At 47.8% G+C, this 18,053-nt stretch overlaps 1 protein-coding gene across 5 annotated transcripts in view; it reads right to left on the bottom strand.

Moving 5' to 3' along the window:
- The window catches only part of LOC110531259 (protein kinase C zeta type), a 158,084-nt gene that overhangs the window by 28,948 nt on the left and 111,083 nt on the right, over positions 1 to 18,053 (bottom strand). For all 5 annotated transcript variants that reach the window (XM_036988861.2, XM_090185395.1, XM_036988859.2 and 2 more), the window contains exons 9-13: positions 16,081 to 16,216; positions 12,631 to 12,718; positions 12,304 to 12,423; positions 10,034 to 10,113; positions 5,652 to 5,741 (exon numbers count right to left, since the gene is read on the bottom strand). In XM_036988861.2, the coding sequence (XP_036844756.2) occupies positions 5,652 to 5,741; positions 10,034 to 10,113; positions 12,304 to 12,423; positions 12,631 to 12,718; positions 16,081 to 16,216 (514 nt within the window). The remainder of the gene's footprint in view (positions 1 to 5,651; positions 5,742 to 10,033; positions 10,114 to 12,303; positions 12,424 to 12,630; positions 12,719 to 16,080; positions 16,217 to 18,053) is intronic.

Genomic DNA, 18,053 nt, shown 5'->3' with positions numbered 1-18,053 from the left:
ACAACCAGAAGATAACATCTTTCCCATGATGTCTTGGTCTCGTCTAAACATGATCGTAACAGAGACCTGTGGGCTATAAATCTAGTTCTACTGCTTTTCCTGAGAGAGGTATTATTACGTTTTTTTTTTAAACAATTGTTACAGAGTCTTAAACATGACCTCATGAGATGCTGTTGACTAACACATTCTATTGAGAACTGATAAAAGCATGTCACAGAAAAGGAGGCACGGCTGTGAACAAGGCATTTCCTGTCGTTTGTGTTGAATTTAACAGGATAGACTGACTAGAAACAAATAATGTGCTGAAACACTGAATCCTGTCCAGGTCACTGTGTATGAGCAACTATTTGGACAGTGACAACATTTTATTGTTTTGGGGGGGAGCCTCTGTACTCCAGCGCTTAGGATTTGAAATGATATAATTATTATGAAGTGAACTGTTTAGAAATTCTAGCACTTTTTATACATAGTAGTCGCCCACCCACTGGGGAGTTAGGCCCAGCCTAACTGGGCCCTGGTTAGGCCCAGATGTGGAGTATCTTTGGTACCATTTTCATGAGATATTGCTGATGTAAAGGATAGTGTACCCATCATTGCAGCATCATTCTAGCATCATTGCAGCATCATTCTAGCATCATTGCAGCATAACGTAATGCAAAATAGACATAATGGGAATCAAAGTAACATGCGGACCGTCTGACCAACCAAGATGGGTCCCACGGGTGATACTGAGTGTCTGACCAATCAAGATGGGTTCCCACGGGTGATACTGAGTGTCTGACCAACCAAGATGGGTTCCCACGGGTGATACTGAGTGTCTGACCAATCAAGATGGGTTCCCACGGGTGATACTGAGTGTCTGACCAATCAAGATGGGTTCCCATGGGTGATACTGGGTGTCTGACCAATCAAGATGGGTTCCCACGGGTGATACTGAGTGTCTAACCAATCAAGATGGGTTCCCACGGGTGATACTGAGTGTCTGACCAACCAAGATGGGTTCCCACGGGTGATACTGAGTGTCTGACCAATCAAGATGGGTTCCCACGGGTGATACTGAGTGTCTGACCAATCAAGATGGGTTCCCACGGGTGATACTGAGTGTCTGACCAACCAAGATGGGTTCCCACGGGTGATACTGAGTGTCTGACCAATCAAGATGGGTTCCCACGGGTGATACTGAGTATCTAACCAATCAAGATGGGTTCCCACGGGTGATACTGAGTGTCTAACCAATCAAGATGGGTTCCCATGGAGGATACTGAGTGTCTAACCAATCAAGATGGGTTCCCACGGGTGATACTGAGAGGCTGACCAACCAAGATGGGTTCCCACAGGTGATACTGAGTGTCTGACCAATCAAGATGGGTCCCACGGGTGATACTGAGTGTCTGACCAATCAAGATGGGTTCCCACGGGTGATACTGAGTGTCTGACCAACCAAGATGGGTTCCCACGGGTGATACTGAGTGTCTGACCAATCAAGATGGGTTCCCACGGGTGATACTGAGTGTCTGACCAACCAAGATGGGTTCCCACGGGTGATACTGAGTGTCTGACCAATCAAGATGGGTTCCCACGGGTGATACTGAGTGTCTGACCAATCAAGATGGGTTCCCATGGGTGATACTGAGTGTCTGACCAATCAAGATGGGTTCCCACGGGTGATACTGAGTGTCTAACCAATCAAGATGGGTTCCCACGGGTGATACTGAGTGTCTGACCAACCAAGATGGGTTCCCACGGGTGATACTGAGTGTCTGACCAATCAAGATGGGTTCCCACGGGTGATACTGAGTGTCTAACCAATCAAGATGGGTTCCCACGGGTGATACTGAGTGTCTAACCAATCAAGATGGGTTCCCACGGAGGATACTGAGTGTCTAACCAATCAAGATGGGTTCCCACGGGTGATACTGAGTTTCTGACCAACCAAGATGGGTTCCCACAGGTGATACTGAGTGTCTGACCAATCAAGATGGGTCCCACGGGTGATACTGAGTGTCTGACCAACCAAGATGGGTTCTCACGGGTGATACTGAGTGTCTAACCAATCAAGATGGGTTACCACGGGGGATACTGAGTGTCTGACCAACCAAGATGGGTTCCCACGGGTGATACTGAGTGTCTGACCAATCAAGATGGGTTCCCACGGGTGATACTGAGTGTCTGACCAACCAAGATGGGTTCCCACGGGTGATACTGAGTGTCTGACCAATCAAGATGGGTTCCCACGGGTGATACTGAGTGTCTGACCAATCAAGATGGGTTCCCACAGGTGATACTGAGTGTCTGACCAATCAAGATGGGTTCCCACAGGTGATACTGACCGACCACGATTGGTTCCCACAGGTGATCCTGACCGACCAAGATGGGTTCCCACAGGTGATACTGACCGACCAAGTTGAGTTCCCACAGGTGATCCTGACCGACCAAGATGGGTTCCCACAGGTGATCCTGACCGACCAAGATGGGTTCCCACAGGTGATACTCACCGACCAAGATGGGTTCCCACAGGTTATACTGACCGACCAAGATGGGTTCCCACAGGTGATCCTGACCGACCAAGATGGGTTCCCACAGGTGATACTGACCGACCAAGATGGGTTCCCACAGGTGATACTGACAGACCAAGATGGGTTTCCACAGGTGATACTGACTGACCAAGATGGGTTCCCACAGGTGATACTGACCGACCAAGATGGGTTCCCACAGGTGATACTGACAGACCAAGATGGGTTCCCGCAGGTTATACTGACCGACCAAGATGGGTTCCCACAGGTGATCCTGACCGACCAAGATGGGTTCCCACAGGTGATCCTGACCGACCAAGATGGGTTCCCACAGGTGATACTCACCGACCAAGATGGGTTCCCACAGGTGATACTGACCGACCAAGATGGGTTCCCACAGGTGATCCTGACCGACCAAGATGGGTTCCCACAGGTGATACTGACCGACCAAGATGGGTTCCCACAGGTGATACTGACAGACCAAGATGGGTTCCCACAGGTGATCCTGACCGACCAAGATGGGTTCCCACAGGTGATCATGACCGACCAAGATGGGTTCCCACAGGTGATACTCACCGACCAAGATGGGTTCCCACAGGTTATACTGACCGACCAAGATGGGTTCCCACAGGTGATCCTGACCGACCAAGATGGGTTCCCACAGGTGATACTGACCGACCAAGATGGGTTCCCACAGGTGATACTGACAGACCAAGATGTCTAACCAATCAAGATGGGTTCCCACGGAGGATACTGAGTGTCTAACCAATCAAGATGGGTTCCCACGGGTGATACTGAGTTTCTGACCAACCAAGATGGGTTCCCACAGGTGATACTGAGTGTCTGACCAATCAAGATGGGTCCCACGGGTGATACTGAGTGTCTGACCAACCAAGATGGGTTCTCACGGGTGATACTGAGTGTCTGACCAATCAAGATGGGTTCCCATGGGTGATACTGAGTGTCTGACCAACCAAGGCGGGTTCCCACGGAGGATACTGAGTGTCTAACCAATCAAGATGGGTTACCACGGGGGATACTGAGTGTCTGACCAACCAAGATGGGTTCCCACGGGTGATACTGAGTGTCTGACCAATCAAGATGGGTTCCCACGGGTGATACTGAGTGTCTGACCAACCAAGGCGGGTTCCCACGGAGGATACTGAGTGTCTAACCAATCAAGATGGGTTACCACGGGGGATACTGAGTGTCTGACCAACCAAGATGGGTTCCCACGGGTGATACTGAGTGTCTGACCAATCAAGATGGGTTCCCACGGGTGATACTGAGTGTCTGACCAACCAAGATGGGTTCCCACGGGTGATACTGAGTGTCTGACCAATCAAGATGGGTTCCCACGGGTGATACTGAGTGTCTGACCAATCAAGATGGGTTCCCACAGGTGATACTGAGTGTCTGACCAATCAAGATGGGTTCCCACAGGTGATACTGACCGACCACGATTGGTTCCCACAGGTGATCCTGACCGACCAAGATGGGTTCCCACAGGTGATACTGACCGACCAAGTTGAGTTCCCACAGGTGATCCTGACCAACCAAGATGGGTTCCCACAGGTGATCCTGACCGACCAAGATGGGTTCCCACAGGTGATACTCACCGACCAAGATGGGTTCCCACAGGTTATACTGACCGACCAAGATGGGTTCCCACAGGTGATCCTGACCGACCAAGATGGGTTCCCACAGGTGATACTGACCGACCAAGATGGGTTCCCACAGGTGATACTGACAGACCAAGATGGGTTTCCACAGGTGATACTGACTGACCAAGATGGGTTCCCACAGGTGATACTGACCGACCAAGATGGGTTCCCACAGGTGATACTGACAGACCAAGATGGGTTCCCACAGGTTATACTGACCGACCAAGATGGGTTCCCACAGGTGATCCTGACCGACCAAGATGGGTTCCCACAGGTGATCCTGACCGACCAAGATGGGTTCCCACAGGTGATACTCACCGACCAAGATGGGTTCCCACAGGTGATACTGACCGACCAAGATGGGTTCCCACAGGTGATCCTGACCGACCAAGATGGGTTCCCACAGGTGATACTGACCGACCAAGATGGGTTCCCACAGGTGATACTGACAGACCAAGATGGGTTCCCACAGGTGATCCTGACCGACCAAGATGGGTTCCCACAGGTGATCATGACCGACCAAGATGGGTTCCCACAGGTGATACTCACCGACCAAGATGGGTTCCCACAGGTTATACTGACCGACCAAGATGGGTTCCCACAGGTGATCCTGACCGACCAAGATGGGTTCCCACAGGTGATACTGACCGACCAAGATGGGTTCCCACAGGTGATACTGACAGACCAAGATGGGTTCCCACAGGTGATACTGACTGACCAAGATGGGTTCCCACAGGTTATACTGACCGACCAAGATGGGTTCCCACAGGTGATCCTGACCGACCAAGATGGGTTCCCACAGGTGATCCTGACCGACCAAGATGGGTTCCCACAGGTGATCCTGACCGACCAAGATGGGTTCCCACAGGTGATCCTGACCGACCAAGATGGGTTCCCACAGGTGATCCTGACCGACCAAGATGGGTTCCCACAGGTGATACTCACCGACCAAGATGGGTTCCCACAGGTGATACTGACCGACCAAGATGGGTTCCCACAGGTGATCCTGACCGACCAAGATGGGTTCCCACAGGTGATACTGACCGACCAAGATGGGTTCCCACAGGTGATCCTGACCGACCAAGATGGGTTCCCACAGGTGATACTGACCGACCAAGATGGGTTCCCACAGGTGATACTGACCGACCAAGATGGGTTCCCACAGGTGATACTGACCGACCAAGATGGGTTCCCACAGGTGATACTGACCGACCAAGATGGGTTCCCACAGGCGATACTGACCGACCAAGATCGGTTCCCACTGGAGATACTGACTGACCAAGATGGGTTCCCACAGGTGATACTGACCGACCAAGATTGGTTCCCACAGGTGATACTGACCGACCAAGATGGGTTCCCACAGGTGATACTGACCGACCAAGATGGGTTCCCACAGGTGATACTGACCGACCAAGATGGGTTTATTCACATTTAGTCTTCTACGCTGTTTAAGTGGATATGATTGGAGGCTTACCTGGTCCCAGTCTATACTGCGGAAAAACGTGTGCGACTTGATGTCAGCGAAGCCCGTTTGGACCTGGCAACCCAGACGCTCTTTGGGGTCCTGTTAGATGGAGAGAAATTAGTAGAATCAAGAGTTTGTGTGCTCAATGAAATATAAACTGGTTTTAACAGCAGCAATTGTCACAAAGCGGTTTACAGATACCCAGCCTAAAACCCCAAAGAGCAAGCAGTGCACTGGCAGAAAGAAGCACGGTGTTGGCTTATCGCACCAGTTACAGCAATTTACAGCAATGTGATCTTGGTATAATGTAGAGATGTAACATTTATTGAAATGAAACACTAAATTCAGTATGTATTTCCCTCAAACAAACCCTTAGACTACTTCTCTACCTGTGTCATATTCCACATAAAAAAATTGGGATTGGTGGAGGCCTGGCCGACATGGACTTCCTTAAACCAGTTATTTCCTGTTAAATCCATTAAGGGAAGTGTACAAGTGTACACTGCGGGAGAAAAGGAGATATTATTGGGACGCATTCTCTGTGGGGGTCAAGTAAATCCTTGATTGACCTCAAATTCTACCCCCACTGCATTGCTGAATATATTACCTACAGTAGCTAGAAAAATGTAATGAACCCTTTGAAATGACCTGAAGTTATGCATAAATTTGACATAAAATGTGATCTGATCTTCATCTAAGCCACAACAAGAGACAAACACAGTCTGCTTAAACTAATAACACACAAATTATTGTATTCTTCTTGTCTATATTGAATACATTATTTAAACATTCACAGTGTAGGTTGGAGAAGGTATGTGAACCTCTAGGCTAATGACTTCTCCAAAAGCAAATTGTAGTCAGGAGTCAGCTAACCTGGAGTCTAATCAATGAGATGAGATTGGAGATGTTGGTTAGGGCTGCCCTGCCCCATAAAAAAACACTCACACATTTTGAGTTTGCTATTCACAAGAAGTATTGCCTGATGTGAACCATGACTCGAACTAAAGAGATGTCAGGAGACCTACGATTAAGAATTGCATGAAGCTGGAAAGGGTTACAAAAGTATCTCTAAAAGTCAGTCCACGGAAAGATAAAATTGTCTATAAATGGAGAAATTTCAGCACAGTTGCTTTTCTCCCTAGGAGTGGCCGTCCTGCAAAGATGACTGCAAGAGCACAGCGCAGAATGCTCAATGAGGTTAAGACTTACAGAAATCTCTGGAAGATGCTAACATCTCTGTTGATGAGTCTACAATACGTAAAACACTAAACAAGAATGGGGTTCATGGGAGAACATCATGGAAGAAGCCTCTGCTGTCCAAAAAAAACATTGCCGCAGGTCTGAAGTTTGCAAGAGAGCACCTGGATGTTCCACAGCACTACTGGCAAAATATTCTGTGGACAGATGAAACTAAAGTTGTGTTGTTTGGAAGGAACACACAACACTCTGTGTGGAGAAAAAGGCACACCACACCAACATCACAACCTCATCCCAACTGTAAAGTATGGTGGAGGGAGCATCATGCTTTGGAGCTGCCTCAGGGCCTGGACAGCTTGCTATCATCGCCGGAAAAATAAACTCCCAAGTTTATCAAGACATTTTGCAGGAGAATGTAAGGCTATCAGTCTGTAAATTGAAGCTCAACAGAAGGCCCAGTCAATCCTGACCTCAACCCGATTGAGATGCTGTGGCATGACCTCAAGAGAGCGGTTCACACCAGACATCCCAAGAATATTGCTGAACTGAAACAGTTTTGTAAAGAGGAATGGTCCAAAATTCCTCCTGACCGTTGTGCAGGTCTGATCCACAACTACAGAAAGCGTTTGGTTGAGGTTATTGCTGCCAAAGGAGGGTCAACCAGTTATTAAATCCAAGGGTTCACATACTTTTCCCACCCTGCACTGTGAATGTGTACACGGTGTGTTCAATAAAGACATGAACATTTATCATTGTTTGTGTGTTATTAGTTTAAGCAGACTGTGTTTGTCTGTTGTTGTGACCTAGATGAAGATCAGATAAAACATTATGACCAATTTATGCAGAAATCCAGGTAATTTTAAAGGGTTCACATACTTTTTCTTCCCACTGTATTAGCTACCCCCCTGTCTATTTCATCAGCCCCTCTACATACAGTATGTAATTTGGACAAACCACCACCCACCTGCTGACTCCCAACAGTGGGGATGTGGTATTTTCATCAGTACAATAATTGTAATACTAACTAGCAAAGGTTAAATGTGAAGAGCCCCAAGACCATTCACTCCCCCACTATAGTTCCTTATCATAGCCATGTATATCAGGGATGATGCACTCAAACACGTAGAAACAAACACACACACACACACACACAAACACACACACACACGCAGTGCCTTCAAGAAAGTATTCACACCCCTTGCCTTTCCAACACATCATTGCGTTACAAAGTGGGATTAAAAGGGTTTTAATTTGATTTTGTTTGTCAACGATCTACACAAAATGACACAACATATAAATGTAATATATCTTAAATTCAAGCTGTAACAAAATATGGAAAAAATCAAGGGGTGTGAATACTTTCTTGAAGGCACTACATGCGAAAGTATTCGGCCCCCTTGAACTTTGCGACCTTTTGCCACATTTCAGGCTTCAAACATAAAGATATAAAACTGTATTTTTTTGTGAAGAATCAACAACAAGTGGGACACAATCATGAAGTGGAACGACATTTATTGGATATTTCAAACTTTTTTAACAAATCAAAAACTGAAAAATTGGGCGTGCAAAATTATTCAGCCCCTTTACTTTCAGTGCAGCAAACTCTCTCCAGAAGTTCAGTGAGGATCTCTGAATGATCCAATGTTGACCTAAATGACTAATGATGATAAATACAATCCACCTGTGTGTAATCAAGTCTCCGTATAAATGCACCTGCACTGTGATAGTCTCAGAGGTCCGTTAAAAGCGCAGAGAGCATCATGAAGAACAAGGAACACACCAGGCAGGTCCGAGATACTGTTGTGAAGAAGTTTAAAGCCGGATTTGGATACAAAAAGATTTCCCAAGCTTTAAACATCCCAAGGAGCACTGTGCAAGCGATAATATTGAAATGGAAGGAGTATCAGACCACTGCAAATCTACCAAGACCTGGCCGTCCCTCTAAACTTTCAGCTCATACAAGGAGAAGACTGATCAGAGATGCAGCCAAGAGGCCCATGATCACTCTGGATGAACTGCAGAGATTTACAGCTGAGGTGGGAGACTCTGTCCATAGGACAACAATCAGTCGTATATTGCACAAATCTGGCCTTTATGGAAGAGTGGCAAGAAGAAAGCCATTTCTTAAAGATATCCATAAAAAGTGTTGTTTAAAGTTTGCCACAAGTGACCTGGTAGACACACCAAACATGTGGAAGAAGGTGCTCTGGTCAGATGAAACCAAAATTGAACTTTTTGGCAACAATGCAAAATGTTATGTTTGGCGTAAAAGCAACACAGCTCATCACCCTGAACACACCATCCCCACTGTCAAACATGGTGGTGGCAGCATCATGGTTTGGGCCTGCTTTTCTTCAGCAGGGACAGGGAAGATGGTTAAAATTGATGGGAAGATGGATGGAGACAAATACAGGACCATTCTGGAAGAAAACCTGATGGAGTCTGCAAAAGACCTGAGACTGGGACGGAGATTTGTCTTCCAACAAGACAATGATCCAAAACATAAAGCAAAATCTACAATGGAATGGTTCAAAAATAAACATATCCAGGTGTTAGAATGGCCAAGTCAAAGTCCAGACCTGAATCCAATCGAGAATCTGTGGAAAGAACTGAAAACTGCTGTTCACAAATGCTCTCCATCCAACCTCACTGAGCTCGAGCTGTTTTGCAAGGAGGAATGGGAAAAAATTTCAGTCTCTCGATGTGCAAAACTGATAGAGACATACCCCAAGCGACTTACAGCTGTAATCGCAGCAAAAGGTGGCGCTACAAAGTATTAACTTAAGGGGGCTGAATATTTTTGCACGCCCAATTTTTCAGTTTATGATTTGTTTAAAAAGTTTGAAATATCCAATAAATGTCGTTCCACTTCATGATTGTGTCCCACTTGTTGTTGATTCTTCACAAAAAAAAACAGTTTTATATCTTTATGTTTGTAGCCTGAAATGTGGCAAAAGGTCGCAAAGTTCAAGGGGGCCAAATACTTTCGCAATGCACTGTACACACGTAAAAACATCCATACACACACACACACTCTGTCTCTCAGCCAAATGGATGTGGCCTTCACAGAGTGGCTGTCATGGCGCTGTCCTAATGGTGTCTTGAACACGGTCCTTCACGTGCTGTTTTCACCGAGGGGGAGGGACACGCTTTATTGGACACACTTGGTGAACACTACGGTGTTCTTCTCTCACCTTGTTTAAAAAGCCCTTCAGCACGCTGGCAGCCTTTACCGACAGGGACCTTGGGATGCGAATAGTTTTTTCCAGAATAACTGTGTGGAGAAGACAGAGAGAGAGAGAGAGAGAATGTATGTGAAAGAGAGAGTGAGAAGTGAGAATGTATGAGAGAGAGAGAGAGACAGAGAGACAGAGAGAGAGACAGAGAGAGAGAGAGAATGTATGAGACAGAGAGAGAGCGAGAGAGAGAGAGAGAATTTATGAGAAAGAGAGAGAGAGAGAGAGAGAGAGAGAGAGAAAGAGAGAAAGAGAGAATGTATGAGACAGAGAGAGGGAGGACAATCCTGCGGAGGGAGTGAGGCAAACAATTGGTGATTCACCATCTGGCCTGCCCGTGGGTGCCCAAGGGTGCCTGTGTCTGCTGCGTACAAGCGAGGGGGTGGAAAGGGGGATGGAGGAGGGTGCTCTGCTCTGTGACTGCTTCCTTGAGACTCGCGGCACACAGGCTCAACACACTACTGAAGGACAAAAATTGATGTTTTCCACAGTGGAAAACAGTTTAGTGGTATTGTGTAGCAGCTGACCTCGTTGGTTAGTTGGAGCCACTGACACTCTGGGTACGTCCCTATAATCTCTCCTTCCTCCTGAGCTGTACACATGTTCATTCCTCCCCGCATATAAAAACTATTTCATGGGATTGGTTTAGGCCTGGCCTACATGGGGTTCCCTAAACCCATAAAGGGAAGTGTACAAGTGTACACTGCAGGAGAAAGGAGAGATTTGTTTAGATGCATTCTCTGTGGGGTCAAGTAAATCCTTGATTGACCTAAAAAATAAAAAATAAACTCACAGTCATAACAAACATTACGTGTCTAGGAGGAGACAAGGCAGACGCAAAGCAGTTGAACATCCCTGGCTCTCTGATGAACAGATTACAGATGGAAGAGTAGAGAGATGTTTATCCTCCTCTTCAGCCCTCTCTGATCTGTTTGTGTACGAGTCCTAATGAAATGATAACTGGATCAGTCTCTGACTGTGTACCAAATGGTACCCTAGTCCATATCTAGTGCACTAGATAGGGAAGTGCCATTTGTGATGGTGTTGGCACCCCAGGGTTAGGGTAAATTATTACATTTACATGTATTTTTATTGTCTAATCGAAACTTGACTTCTGCTATTAACCCAACCCCTCTGAAACGGAGAAGTGCGAGGGGCTGCCATATTGGGTGCCCTTTGGAGCTGTTGTGAGGGGTTACCTGCCTTGCTCAAGGGCACAACGGCAGATTTCTGGGGCCACATTGGGGGCCCGGGGAGCTGTTGTGAGGGGTTACCTGCCTTGCTTAAGGGCACAATGGCAGATTTCTGGGGTCACTATCTGGGGCTGGAGGGAGCTTTGGCCTGGGGCCTGGGGCCTGAACTTTGGATACCACCATGCCAACCCTAAACTCTGTGTGTCAGTCTATGGTTCTGGGTGTTGGCATGTGTGCCTGGGTTGGCCAGGGTGAAGTTGGCACTGGTCAGGGTGGTGACATAAGGCTGGTCACCCCCTACGGATAGAGGGGCCTGTTTCCGCTAGCGAGGTGGTATCCAGGAGCATGCTGCTTGCCCTGTGGGGGCGTGAGGAAGACCAAAGGGTTGGCAGATGCCCGTGGGTTTCAGTGCTCATGCCCAAGCTGCAATGGGTGGGTACGGTGGAGAGAGACTGGGGGGGGGGGGGGGGGGGGGGTATGGAGGAATGTTTGCTCCAGCGGGGTATAGGGTGGGTTGTACTACAGTATAACACATACAAATAAAATAACCGGCATCCCCATTGAATCAAATATATTTAAACGACGTCACACGTCTGGTAGCCTTCAAATGTGTCACACAAGAAGCAGCTGGCTCCCCTGTGGTATTGCTCTAGCTGTCCGAATGTCTCATACCTATTTGACATAATAAATAAATAAGAACTGTATTGAGAGACGTGTGGTGTGTTTGTGTGCTTTCTGAGGGGGTTTGGAGCACCAAAATACACATTTCCAGATATACATAGTAAGACATTTAAAGACATGTGAAGTACTGCTATCCTGAATAATCATGCCCTTTGAGTGGAGGAGTGAGTAGCCAATGTGATCAGAGCATGTGTTGTTTTTTAACGCAAACTGGCCACCATACATCACCACCATACATATTGCCTAGTAGTAGTAGTGGTGGATGTCACACTTAACAATGTGAAGCACTGTGTGACACTAGGTAAGAAGCGCTGTCATGAATCCACTCCAAACTGTAGTAGAGGGCTCTCTCACCTTGGAAGAGGTACTCCTCTGTATTCATGTCAGGATTGTCGGTGATGATGTCGAAAGGGGACCTCCCGGCCATCATCTCAAACATAAGCACGCCTAACGCCCACCAGTCAACACTGAACCCTGGAGAGAGACGACAGACAACCATCAGCCATCTTGGTTAGATTCAGTTACAGTATGGTAATGACAGAAATGGTTTGAGAGAGATCTGTTCATTTCTTTCACGTTTTTATTTTATTGTTTTGAGTTTAACAGTCTAAAAGGCAAATTCCCAGAGCTCATGTTCTCCCCATTCCCTCCATGTATGTGTTGTTGACAATAGGGACTCACCATAGTCTTCCCCTCTGAGGATCTCAGGGCCGATGTAGTTGGGGGTTCCACAGAATGTACTGGTGGTGTCTCCAGGTCTGATGCCCTCCTGATAGAGGAGAGAGATGGAGGAGGAGGAGGAGAGAGGAGAGAGGAGAGAGGAGAGAGGAGAGAGATGGAGGAGGAGGAGAGAGGAGAGAGGAGAGAGATGGAGGAGGGGGAGAGAGGAGAGAGGAGAGAGATGGAGGAGGAGGAGGAGGAGAGAGGAGAGAGGAGAGAGGAGAGAGGAGAGAGGAGAGAGATGGAGGAGGAGGAGAGGAGAGAGGAGAGAGATGGAGGAGGAGAGAGGAGAAAGATGGAGGAGGAGGAGAGAGGAGAGAGGAGAGAGATGGAGGAGGAGGAGGAGGAGAGAGGAGAGAGGAGAGACGATGGAGGAGGAGGAGAGAGGAGAGAGGAGAGAGATGGAGGAGGAGGAGAGAGGAGAGAGAGAGTTAAAGATGGAGAGATACAGGGAGGATAACAGAGGAAGAAGGTAGAAAAGAGATGGAGGAGGAGGAGAGGAGAGAGGAGAGAGATGGAGGAGGAGGAGAGAGGAGAGAGAGAGTTAAAGATGGAGAGATACAGGGAGGATAACAGAGAAATATGGTAGGAAAAGAGATGGAGGAGGAGAGAGGAGAGAGGAGAGAGATGGAGAGATACAGGGAGGATAACAGAGGAAGATGGTAGGAAAAGAGATGGAGGAGGAGAGAGGAGAGAGGAGAGAGAGAGTTAAAGATGGAGAGATACAGGGAGGATAACAGAGGAAGATGGTAGGAAAGAGATGGAGGAGGAGGAGAGAGGAGAGAGGAGAGAGATGGAGGAGGAGGAGAGAGGAGAGAGGAGAGAGATGGAGGAGGAGGAGAGAGGAGAGAGGAGAGAGATGGAGGAGGAGGAGAGAGGAGAGAGGAGAGAGATGGAGGAGGAGGAGAGAGGAGAGAGGAGAGAGAGAGTTAAAGATGGAGAGATACAGGGAGGATAACAGAGAAATATGGTAGGAAAAGAGATGGAGGAGGAGAGAGGAGAGAGGAGAGAGATGGAGAGATACAGGGAGGATAACAGAGGAAGATGGTAGGAAAAGAGATGGAGGAGGAGAGAGGAGAGAGGAGAGAGAGAGTTAAAGATGGAGAGATACAGGGAGGATAACAGAGAAAGATGGTAGGAAAGAGATGGAGGAGGAGGAGAGAGGAGAGAGATGGAGGAGAGAGGAGAGAGGAGTGAGAGAGTTAAAGATGGAGATACACAGGGAGGATAACAGAGAAAGATGGTAGGAAAGAGATGGAGGAGGAGAGGAGAGAGGAGAGAGAGAGAGATGGAGGAGGAGGAGGAGAGAGGAGAGAGATGGAGGAGGAGGAGAGAGGAGAGAGGAGAGAGTGTTAAAGATGGAGAGATACAGGGAGGATAACAGAGAAAGATGGTAGGAAAGAGATGGAGGAGGAGGAGAGGAGAGAGGAGAGAGATGGAGGAGGAGGAGAGAGGAGAGAGGAGAGAGATGGAGGAGGAGGAGAGAGGAAAGAGGAGAGAGAGAGTTAAAGATGGAGAGATACAGGGAGGATAACAGAGGAAGATGGTAGAAAAGAGATGGAGGAGGAGGAGAGGAGAGAGGAGAGAGATGGAGGAGGAGGAGAGAGGAGAGAGAGAGTTAAAGATGGAGAGATACAGGGAGGATAACAGAGAAAGATGGTAGGAAAAGAGATGGAGGAGGAGAGAGGAGAGAGGAGAGAGAGTGTTAAAGATGGAGAGATACAGGGAGGATAACAGAGAAAGATGGTAGGAAAGAGATGGAGGAGGAGGAGAGAGGAGAGAGGAGAGAGATGGAGGAGAGAGGAGAGAGGAGAGAGAGAGTTAAATATGGAGATACACAGGGAGGATAATGGAGAAAGATGGTAGGAAAGAGATGGAGGAGGAGGAGAGGAGAGAGGAGAGAGATGGAGGAGGAGGAGGAGAGAGGAGAGAGATGGAGGAGGAGGAGAGAGGTGAGAGGAGAGAGAGTTAAAGATGGAGAGATACAGGGAGGATAACAGAGAAAGATGGTAGGAAAGAGATGGAGGAGGAGGAGAGAGGAGAGAGGAGAGAGATGTAGGAGAGAGGAGAGAGAAGAGAGGAGAGAGATGGAGGAGGAGGAGAGAGGAGAGAGGAGAGAGGAGAGAGAGTTAAAGATGGAGAGATACAGGGAGGATAACAGAGAAAGATGGTAGGAAAGAGATGGAGGAGGAGGAGAGGAGAGAGGAGAGAGATGGAGGAGGAGGAGAGAGGAGATAGGAGAGAGATGGAGGAGGAGGAGAGAGGAGAGAGGAGAGAGAGAGTTAAAGATGCAGAGATACAGGGAGGATAACAGAGAAAGATGGTAGGAAAGAGATGGAGGAGGAGGAGAGAGGAGAGAGGAGAGAGAGAGTTAAAGATGGAGAGATACAGGGAGGATAACAGAGAAAGATGGTAGGAAAGAGATGGAGGAGGAGGAGAGGAGAGAAGAGAGAGATGGAGAGAGGAGATAGGAGAGAGATGGAGGAGGAGGAGAGAGGAGAGAGGAGAGAGAGAGTTAAAGATGGAGAGATACAGGGAGGATAACAGAGAAAGATGGTAGGAAAGAGATGGAGGAGAGAGGAGAGAGGAGAGAGAGTTAAAGAAGGAGAGATACAGGGAGGATAACAGAGAAAGATGGTAGGAAAGAGATGGAGGAGGAGGAGAGGAGAGAGGAGAGAGATGGAGGAGGAGGAGAGAGGAGATAGGAGAGAGATGGAGGAGGAGGAGAGAGGAGAGAGGAGAGAGAGAGTTAAAGATGCAGAGATACAGGGAGGATAACAGAGAAAGATGGTAGGAAAGATATGGAGGAGGAGGAGAGGAGAGAGGAGAGAGATGGAGGAGGAGGAGAGAGGAGAGAGGAGAGAGAGAGTAAAAGATGCAGAGATACAGGGAGGATAACAGAGAAAGATGGTAGGAAAGAGATGGAGGAGGAGGAGAGGAGAGAGGAGAGAGATGGAGGAGGAGGAGAGAGGAGAGAGAGAGTTAAAGATGCAGAGATACAGGGAGGATAACAGAGAAAGATGGTAGGAAAGAGATGGAGGAGGAGAGAGGAGAGAGGAGAGAGATGGAGAGATACAGGGAGGATAACAGAGAAAGATGGTAGGAAAGAGATGGAGAGATACAGGGAGGATAACAGAGAAAGATGGTAGGAAAGAGATGGAGGAGGAGGAGAGGAGAGAGGAGAGAGATGGAGGAGGAGGAGAGGAGAGAGGAGAGAGAGAGTTAAAGATGCAGAGATACACAGGGAGGATAACAGAGAAAGATGGTAGGAAAAGAGAAAAGAAGAAAAAGTGTGTGACTACGATACCTAGTGTATTGATCCACTTCTACATAGTGAATCAGAAGTCCTTCAGCAGTAACAGTTCAGCAGTACTATATCAGTACACTGTGCAGTAGCTCTGAGTGTCTCACCTTGCACATCCCGTAGTCTGTGAGCTTGATGTGTCCCTCGTGATCCAAGAGGACGTTGTCCAGTTTCAAATCTCGGTAGATGATTCCCTTTTCGTGCAGGAAATTCAGAGCGATACAAATTTCAGCAGCATAGAATCTGAAAAAAAAAGGATTCATTCAGACATGCTTTTCCTTCTTCAGAGAGTTCCCAGCCCACAAACGTACAATTTGGTTCTGACCTTCAACCACGTAGAAACCATCCTGAAGCCAACATATACGATAGAATGTATATTTTTATACAGGAAGTAGTTTCTAATGAATGGGTGATTATTTGTTTTTATTATCTGTCTAACATTTGGCGAGACGTGGTGGGCTACATGATGTTGATTTCTCTTATTTTTCCCCATGGGGGGCTCTCTCCCTCTGTGCTCTCTCTCCCTCTCCCTCCCTCCCCCTCTGTGCTCTCTCGCTCTCTCTGTGTGCTCTCTCCCTCTGTGCTCTCTCTCTCTCCCTATCCCTCCCTCTCCCTCTGTGCTCTCTCGCTCTCTCTGTGTGCTCTCTCCCTCTGTGCTCTCTCTCTCTCTCTCTCTGTCCCTCCCTCTCCCTCTGTGCTCTCTCTCTCTCTCTGTGTGCTCTCTCCCTCTGTGCTCTCTCTCTCTCCCTCTCCCTCTGTGCTCTCTCGCTCTCTCTGTGTGCTCTCTCCCTCTGTGCTCTCTCTTCCTCTCTCTCCCTCTGTGCTCTCTCTCTCTCTCTGTGTGCTCTCTCCCTCTGTGCTCTCTCTTCCTCTCTCTCCCTCTGTGCTCTCTCTCTCTCCCTCCCTCTCCCTCTGTGCTCTCTCTCTCTGTTCTCTCTCCCTCTGTGCTCTCTCTCTCTCCCTCCCTCTCCCTCTGTGCTCTCTCACTCTCTCTGTGTGCTCTCTCCCTCTGTGCTCTCTCTCTCTCTTTGTGTGCTATCTCCCTCTGTGCTCTCTCTCTCTCTCTCTCTGTGCTCTCTCCCTCTGTGCTCTCTCTTCCTCTCTCTCCCTCTGTGCTCTCTCTCTCTCCCTCCCTCTCCCTCTGTGCTCTCTCTCTCTCTGTGCTCTCTCCCTCTGTGCTCTCTCTCTCCCTCCCTCCCTCTCCCTCTGTGCTCTCTCTCTCTGTGTGTGCTCTCTCCCTCTGTGCTCTCTCTCTCCCTCCCTCTCCCTCTGTGCTCTCTCTCTCTCTCTCTCTCTGTGTGCTCTCTCCCTCTTTGCTCTCTCTCTCTCTGTGTGCTCTCTTCCTCTGTGCTCTCTCTCTCCCTCCCTCTCCCTCTCTCTCTGTGTGCTCTCTCCCTCTGTGCTCTCTCTCTCCCTCCCTCTCCCTTTGTGCTCTCTCTCTCTCGCTGTCTCTCTCCGTCTCACTCTCTCTCCGTCTTTGCTCTCTCTCTCTCTCAATTCAATTACATTCAAAGGGCTTTAATAGCATAGGAAACATATGTTTACATTGCCAAAGCAAATGGAAGAGACATTAAACAGAAGGTAAATAAACAAGGGAAACATTCATAAACATAACACTCACAAAAGTTAAAAGAATATAGACATTTGAAATGCTATATTATTGGCTATGTTGTAACAATGTGTAAGTAGTTGAAGTATGAAAGGGAAAATAAATAAACATACAAATATAGCTTGTATTTACAGTGTTAATTGTGCTCCACTACTTGCCCTTTCCTCATGGCAACGGGCCCCGTGCTGCTGTGGCTGCCCACTGTTTTATTTTGCCTAACAGATATGGGAGTTTATCAATGTTTCATTTGTTTTCAAATTCTTTGTGGAACTTTGTAATTTGAGGGAAATATGTGTCTCTAATATGGTCATACATTGGGCAGGAGGTTAGGACGTGCAGCTCAGTTTCCACCTCATTTTGTGGGCAGTGTGCACATAGCCTGTCTTCTCTTGAGATGCAGGTCGGCCTATGGCGGCCTCTCTCAATAGCAAGGCTAGGCTCACTGAGTCTGTACATAGTGTGACGGCCCTG

This window comes from Oncorhynchus mykiss, chromosome 9, assembly GCF_057628025.1.
Source record: "Oncorhynchus mykiss isolate SJ-2025 chromosome 9, ASM5762802v1, whole genome shotgun sequence".
NCBI classification, from domain to species: domain Eukaryota; kingdom Metazoa; phylum Chordata; class Actinopteri; order Salmoniformes; family Salmonidae; genus Oncorhynchus; species Oncorhynchus mykiss.
Note: the sequence above shows the minus strand (reverse complement) of the source record. Positions and strands in the feature narration are given on the sequence as shown.